This window comes from Megalobrama amblycephala, linkage group LG16 (assembly GCF_018812025.1).
Source record: "Megalobrama amblycephala isolate DHTTF-2021 linkage group LG16, ASM1881202v1, whole genome shotgun sequence".
In the NCBI taxonomy this organism is placed as follows: Eukaryota; Metazoa; Chordata; class Actinopteri; order Cypriniformes; family Xenocyprididae; genus Megalobrama; species Megalobrama amblycephala.
The window spans coordinates 31,000,443-31,008,257 of NC_063059.1; the positions used below are offsets into that span (position 1 = coordinate 31,000,443).

Sequence of the window (7,815 nt, forward strand, 5' to 3'; positions counted from 1 at the left end):
CTGCAAATATATATATATATATATATATATATATATATATATATATATATATATATATATATATATATATATATATAAATATATATATATATACACACACACACACACATTATACATCCATAAATTATATAATGTAACATAAATATAATGTTTATCCTTTTGATCTTTAATTCATAAAATTAGTAAAAATCTAACCTTTCTTTGAAGGAAAAGAATTGAAAGTGGGGGGGAAATCACATTATGAAATAAATGTTTTTCTCCAAAACACGTTGGCCATAATTATTGGCACATTATATTATTTTTAGCACACCAGGGTGATCATGAACATGAAATTGTCCAGCCATGACTTCTGTTCCACAGGAGTATAAACATGAGGAAACACAAAGGCCAAATTTCCTTAATCATTCATCACAATGAGTAAAACAAAAGAATATAGTTCTGATGTGCAGCAAATTGTTGAGCTTCACAATATAGAAAGTGGCTGTAAGAAAATAGCTAAAGCATTTAAAAATCCCCATTTTCACCATCAGGGCAATAATTAAGGAGTTCCAATCAACTAAAGATGTTACAAATCTGCCTGGAAGAGGACGTGTGTCTAAATCGTCCTAATGTGTGGTGAGGAGGAAAGTTTGAGTGGACAAAGACTCTCCAAGGATCACAGTTGGAGAATTGCAGAGATTAGTTGAGTCTTGAGTCTCAGAAAGCCAAAAAAAAATATCAAACAGCACCTACATCCCCACAAGATGTTCAGGAATGTTTCAAGAAAAATCCTCTGCTCTCATCCAGAAACAATCTCCAGTATATTCAGTTGTCAGACACGACTGAAACTTCAAACAGGACCGGCTTCTAGGGTCAGATGAAACTAAAACAAGAGCTTTTTGGCAGCAAACCCACCAGATGGGTTTGGTGCACACATGGATAAAAAGTACCCCATGCCCACAGTTAAATATACTGCTGGATCTTTAATGTTGTGGGCCTATTTTTCTGCTGGAGGTCCTGGACATCTTGTTCAGATACATGGTATCATGGATTCTATCAAATACTAACAGATAAAAAAAAGAAAAATAACCTGCTTCTGCTAGAAATCTTATAATGGGCCGTGATTGGATCTTCCATCAGGACAATGATCCAAAACAAACATCAAAACCAACACAAAAATGTGTCACTGAGCACAAAATGAAGCTTCTGCCATGGCCATCCGAGTCCCCCGACCTGAACCCTAAAGAAAACGAGTGAAGTGAACTGAAGAGAAGAAGCACCAGCATGGAGCTGGAATCTGAAGGATCTGGAGAGATTTTGCATGAAGGAATGGTCTCTGATCTCTTGTCAGGTGTTCTCCAAACTCATCAGGCATTATAGGTGAAGACTCAGAGCTGTTATCTTGGGAAAAGGAGGTTGCAAAAAGTTTTGAATAAAAGGGTGCCAATAATTGTGGCCAACGTGTTTTGGAGAAAAACATTTATTTCAAAATGTGATTTTCCCCCCACTTTCAATTCTTTTCCTTCAATGAAAAGTTACATTTTTGCTATTTTTTTAATTAAAGATCAAAATGATAAACAATGCAGATTTATTTTTACAGTCATCTTTGGTCATATTTATTAAGGGTACCAACAATTTTGTCCACGTCTGTATACACACACACACACACACACACATTACATTTTATACATATACATTATATGTAATTTAACATTACATTTGTTGTTTTATTTATGGATGTATTTTTAATTGTATTACAAATGTTTAAATAAATTTTTATAATATATTTATTAATATAGCCTAATATTTATGAAAAAATTTTATGTGTAGGATATAATTTGTGTAAGTCATACCAAAAATGTATAATTAAAAAATACACTTGCAGCATTTATATGAATTTCTCTTCATTTTAATTCTTCTTTCAAATTCTGATGCTACTTCATTACATTTCATTCCCCTACTTCAAATCAAATTCAGGAATTGAATGGGAATATTCAGCTCTGTTGTTTACACACATACTCAAACCAGTCTTCCTAAAACACTCTGTGACTTTGTCTGAATGTAGCTTCTATGCAAGATCCCCATGCGTCGCTTGCGGTGCCTGGAGCACTTCCAAAGCCAGAAGTTTTTCCGCGGCATGTCATTTGATTCCCAGATGCTGCAGAATCATCCCATCAAGCCAATCCTCGAGCTGAAGAATCACCCCGACCGATCGGAAAGGTCGATGCGAGGTTTATCATCGGATCTGCTTCAGAATTTTGAGTGTGACCTGCTGAACTCTCCATCGACCCCTGCGGATTTGCCTCCCACCTTGATGAAGATTGAGGTAAATGAAGACACAGAAGGGACTGAAACAAAAGCAACAGGAACCAGTTCTCCTTGAAAACATAAATTTACAAACTTTTCTTTTCTCTGTAATATGCAACATTTTGCCAAAGACAAGATAAAATGTCACAGTATTTTTTGATAACTCATGAAGCACAAACAAATCAATCTATGTGACTCATTAACAAGTATTACTACTGAGTTGCTTTAGTCCTATTTAATAATCAGATTTCTTTTTATCTGAATATGCAGAAAGAGTATTAGATTTTTGGCCTTACTTTTGAAAGCTTAATTTTGCCTTCACTAATGAAGTATTTTTATAATATAAGAACTGTTGGGATTGTGTATATCTTCACTCGTTTTTACATTTATACTGGTTACAGTGCTTCCCTGTTTACTGGGACACCATATGATAATCTGACTGTGATAAAACTCATCATGCTTACACATAAGTATACTGTGATATTAATTAAAGGATTAGTCCACTTTCAAATAAAATTTCCTGATAATTTACTCACCCCCATGTCATCCAAGATGTTCATGTCTTTCTTTCTCCATTCGAAAAGAAATTAAGGTTTTTGATGAAAACATTCCAGGATTATTCTCCTTAAAGTGGACTTCAATGGTCTCCAAACAGTTGAAGGTCAAAATTACAGTTTCAGTGCAGCTTCAAGGGCTTTAAACGATACCAGATGAGTAATAAGGGTCTTATCTAGCGAAATGATCGGTCATTTAAAAAAAAAAAAATACAACTTTATATGCTTTATAAACACAAATGATCATTTTGCACCAGCTTCTGCTTTCCATATTCTTCAAAAAGTTTACGCCGTATGTCCTACGCCTTCCCTATTAAACTTACGGAACGAACGCAGCGCCAGTTTCGTTTTTTTCCGTAAGTTTAATAAGGAAGGCAGGGCTGGACTGGGACAAAAAAATGGCCCTGGCATTTTTGCTTCCACCCACCAGAGTATTACAATTAATTGGTAGAGTTATTAAAAGTACACTTAGTATGAGTAGGATTTCTAGATGGACAATGTGCTCCATGATATAAAAGCTAGTTAACCCTTAGAACGTGGATGTAGAATACTGATAATTCTATAAAGAATTAAAAAAAAAAAAATTTCCAATGAAACAGACAGCAGAAAAACTATAATTTACAATTACAAATATACTTTGTTTTAAAGAGCACAAACCCCTGTTTTTATAGCTGAAAAGTGAGATCTAGTAGACCATTATCACGACTAACAGCTATAAATAGACACCTATAGTCTCGTTGTGAAATAAACACATCATCAGTAATATTACATTATAATAATAACCTGAATTTTTTTTTTTTTTTTTGAAAAATCAAATTGCATCATTTCAGGTTTTTCTATGAGAAAGGCCGTTACTGCATAAGTGAACTCTGATAGCTACAAGGGCACTGCTAACTACAAAAAACAGTGCAAAATAACTTTTGCTGTGCTATTTGACTTTAGCTGACTGAGTGACCAGTGCAGTAGGTGACAGTCTGACTTTATGATAACGACGACGATTATGTTGTCTTATAATATTCATTCATTTAAGCATCATCGTCGTCGTCGTCGCATCATGAGTCCCTCGCTGTTAATCATGTAACTACCCTGCTTACCGCTTCTATTATACTCTCCTGCTTACTCTGTCCCTCATTGGCTTCACTGTCAGACACCTGCTGCTCCTCTGCCTTACAGGTGTCTCCTCCATGTTCTTCTATGTTCACCTGTTTTTGCACGTCAGGTACTGTAGGTTTGGAAACTGAAGCTACAGTAACTGCACTAAACATGCCAGTAATTTTTGCACGTTGAGGCATCAACCTCTAAATTTTTTGATTTTTTTGCCCGCAACTTCTCCGCACCCCCCTTGCACTTGCGCTTTTGTTTCTCCATCCTCCTAATCCACAGATGTTCTGGCGAAACAGAGGGGACGGGCTGGAGTCTGTTAAGAGATGTGATTGGGCCAGCCCAGTGTCAGTATGGAAAATGAACCAATGGGCCGCTGTCCCTGCTTTATGGGCCGGTCGTTGGCCAATTTTATGTTTATTAAAAAAAATCATATCATATAGCGGCCCCGCCCTCAAGTGCGTCGGCCCACCGGGCATTTGCCCGGTATGCCAGATTACCAGTCCAGGCCTGAAGGAAGGCGTAGGACATACAGTGTAAGCTTTTTGAAGAATGCGGAAAGCGGAAGCACGTGCAAGGTGATAATTTGTATTTATAAAGCATATACAGTTGTATTTTTTTTTTTTAAATGACCAATCGTTTTGCTAGATAAGACCCTTATTCCTCGTCTGGTATCATTTAAAGCCCTTTGAAGCTGCACTGAAACTGTAATTTTGACCTTCAACCATTTGAAGGCCATTGAAGTCCACTATAAGGAGAATAATCCTGGAATGTTTTCATCAAAAACCTTCATTTCTTTTCGACTGAAGAAAGAAAGACATGAACATCTTGGATGACATGGGGGTGAGTAAATTATCAGGAAAATTTCATTTAAAAGTGGACTAATCCTTTAATATTAGTAACGTTTTAGACACAATATTGCCAGTTTCTTTTTTGTAAATAATAGTTCCAAATGAAGCCAATACTGAATGAATCAGTGTTTTTGAACAAATCGGTTGAGTTAATGATTCAGTGGCTCACATATAAAAGGTGGCTGTGAATCCCTCTCGCGGTACTTTGATGTCATACACCGATCGTTCTGTGCAGCGTCGCTTCAAGTCAAACACACGTAACGACGTCGCTGTTTCTCTCCTGAATGAATCTGTGTTCTGAAAGAATTGGTTGAGACAATGACTAAATGAGACTCATAAAGACAGTCACTTGTCGCTAACTACTTGTGTATCCAGAGGTGTAAAGTACTTGAGTAAATGTAATTAGTTACTGTACTTAAGTATCTTTTTGGCTACCTCGTTGTATTGAGTATCAAAGATACTGGCAACTTTTACTCTCTACTTGATTACATTTTTGAACAATTAAATGTACTTTTTACTCCACTACATTTGAGATGAATTATGCAATTACAAATTACATTTTTAATGGCAGCTAACTTTTTCTGCAGCAGTTTGTTTCTGATATAAAGAAGCGATATCGCCATCTAAGGGCATTGAAGGTAATATATCTTGTGCATTTTGCTTTTACTCCCCCAAAACTTGTCAACAAGGATACTTTACGTGAATGTGAGTGCATTAGCAGGTAGTTGCTGATCGCAGGTGTTTGGTTTATTAGATGAGGAAATGACTGCAGCTGGTGATAAGGCTCAAACCAGCACATACAGTAGACTTTGACTATTTAATTTTACTTAACATTGTTTTATTTATCCGCAATATTGACAAGACCATTTTGACGGACATTGGTTTACTTATTACCACTTGAGCTCAACTGAGACTTGAGAGTTTGTAGACGTTTAAAAGGTTGTTGTGTCGACCTTGATTTATTGCAATATTGAGATGTTCAGTTTTATTTTGATTTTAGAAAATAAACTTGATTTCTCATCTAACAAATCAATTGTTTCTTATTTTCACTGGCAGTCCCTCAGGACTATTGCATCGTAGAGCCTACATTCAGCATGAGTAAAATACTTTCGTATTGTTAAAATCAGATACTTTAAGACTTTTACTCAAGTTGTATTGGAATTGGTTACTTGTAACTTGTAGTGGAGTCATTTTCATACATTGTGTGTATCAATGTAATCTGCAGAAAGAGGCACTAAAAAATAACCACTAATGAACAGAGACAGACGAGCGGAGTGATACAAATGGCAAAAATTCCCATTGTAGTTGATTAAATTCAAGAACCAGAAATATTGGATATAGTAAGCTAAAACTCATTGACAAGTTAGCTTTTGGGAACGCAGAGTGAGACATGAAATTACAGACACTGAGGTACAGGTGAAGACGTGAGGTACTATGGTACTGTAGCATAGAAGTAAAATTATGAGTATAATAAATACATTTAATTACAATTTAATAATTTAATACAAAAACATAATTAATATATTAGATGGTATCTACAATGAAATATCTTATGGAATGCACAATATGTGAAATAATACAATAATGCAGTTAGAATAGCAGAATTATCTACAATGGAATGTATGGTGCAATACAATACAATGAATTGCAATACAATTTAGTATTAATTATATAGTGCAAATATTATGGTAAAAGTAGCTGAATTATAGTAAACTAAATAAATCTTGGTTCACATACAGTTGGCTTTAATTAAATAAATGAGTACTGTAAATATCATTCTCAACATATGTCCTCAAAATAGACTTCGTTCATCAATTGATGTGGAGAACAAAAGTAGAACTTCATGTCATTATCCAATTCAAAAAGATAGAATGGTAAAATATATATCTGTGAATGATACCTGGAGACATTTCTCCAACTTTGAGACTTTGGTGTGACCTATTTGTGAGCGCAATGACAAACCCAAATGGGAGCAGCCTTAATAGGGCTGAAAATTGAACACCAGATAAAGCATCATTATTAATGTTTTTAATTAGGTATCAGGAAAAAAATCACAGCCCCAGTAGAGATGGCTTAAAATATCCGTAACTCTTAACAGTTCTCTTGAGAGTCTACTTCAGATGTGTTCGGTCCTTTATGTATAGTGAGACATTGGGTATCCCTCTAAACCTGCCATTTTTATCTACATTATCTTATATTGCTTTAGTATTATGGATTGGTCCTTAAAAAAAGTCTGCCTTTTTCTATGCATGAATAACTGAATAAATTAGACTTAAAGCCAATTTTAGATCCAAAAGCATTGATCACATCTTTTCACAACAGATCAATGCATTGGTAAACTCAAACTCCAAACTCCATTTTTTTTGTCCTTGAAAAACTAGATCATGAAGTCATCTAAAAATTCTACTCACCTGTATAGAACTTGAAATTATGCCATGACCCCACCTCATTTTTTATCATGCATATGCTTGAATCTCAGCCGCTCTGTGACTGCCAACATATTCCTAAGGGTATGATGGGAGTCTCATCTGACTAGAGATTTGAGGATTATTTGCCTGAGGCATATTTGATCTAATTTTATCATTAACGGGAATACAGACCCCCTTCAAATGTACATATGTTGCCCGGAAGACCCTGCCGCCAACAGGTTACAAAGTTACAATCATACCTCAAATATCGTGGCTTACAGAAGTGATCAGACTCAATTTTCCCCTGGCAAAAAAAATCACACAGACTTACAGTGAACAAAGGATCCAAGCCTTATTTGGGCTCTTTTGAGTATGCAACTACCCAGAACAGCTTAGCAACTGCATAGCAACACCCTGGCAACAACCCACACTACCTTAGCAACTTTTGCACCATTTAAAAAAAGTAAAAAATCTAGATTGCATTACATTGTGTGTAAAATAATGAGAATACATGCTGCTAGAGAAATGGGATCAGGTGGGCAACCTTTGGTGGCCTTTAACACCTCCCCCAATAACTTAATGAGGCCATGACGTTAAGCTCCGCCCTACAAGTGT

The 7,815-nt window shown here is 35.7% G+C and overlaps 1 protein-coding gene across 4 annotated transcripts in view; it reads left to right on the forward strand.

Annotated features, from left to right (window-relative positions):
* rskra (ribosomal protein S6 kinase related a) overlaps positions 1 to 2,834 on the forward strand; it is a 12,460-nt gene extending 9,626 nt beyond the window's left edge. For all 4 annotated transcript variants that reach the window (XM_048160253.1, XM_048160254.1, XM_048160255.1 and 1 more), the window contains one exon: positions 2,045 to 2,834. In XM_048160253.1, coding sequence (XP_048016210.1) covers positions 2,045 to 2,362 — 318 coding nt within the window. In that variant the 3' untranslated portion in view covers positions 2,363 to 2,834. The remainder of the gene's footprint in view (positions 1 to 2,044) is intronic.
* Positions 2,835 to 7,815: the final 4,981 nt, after the last annotated feature.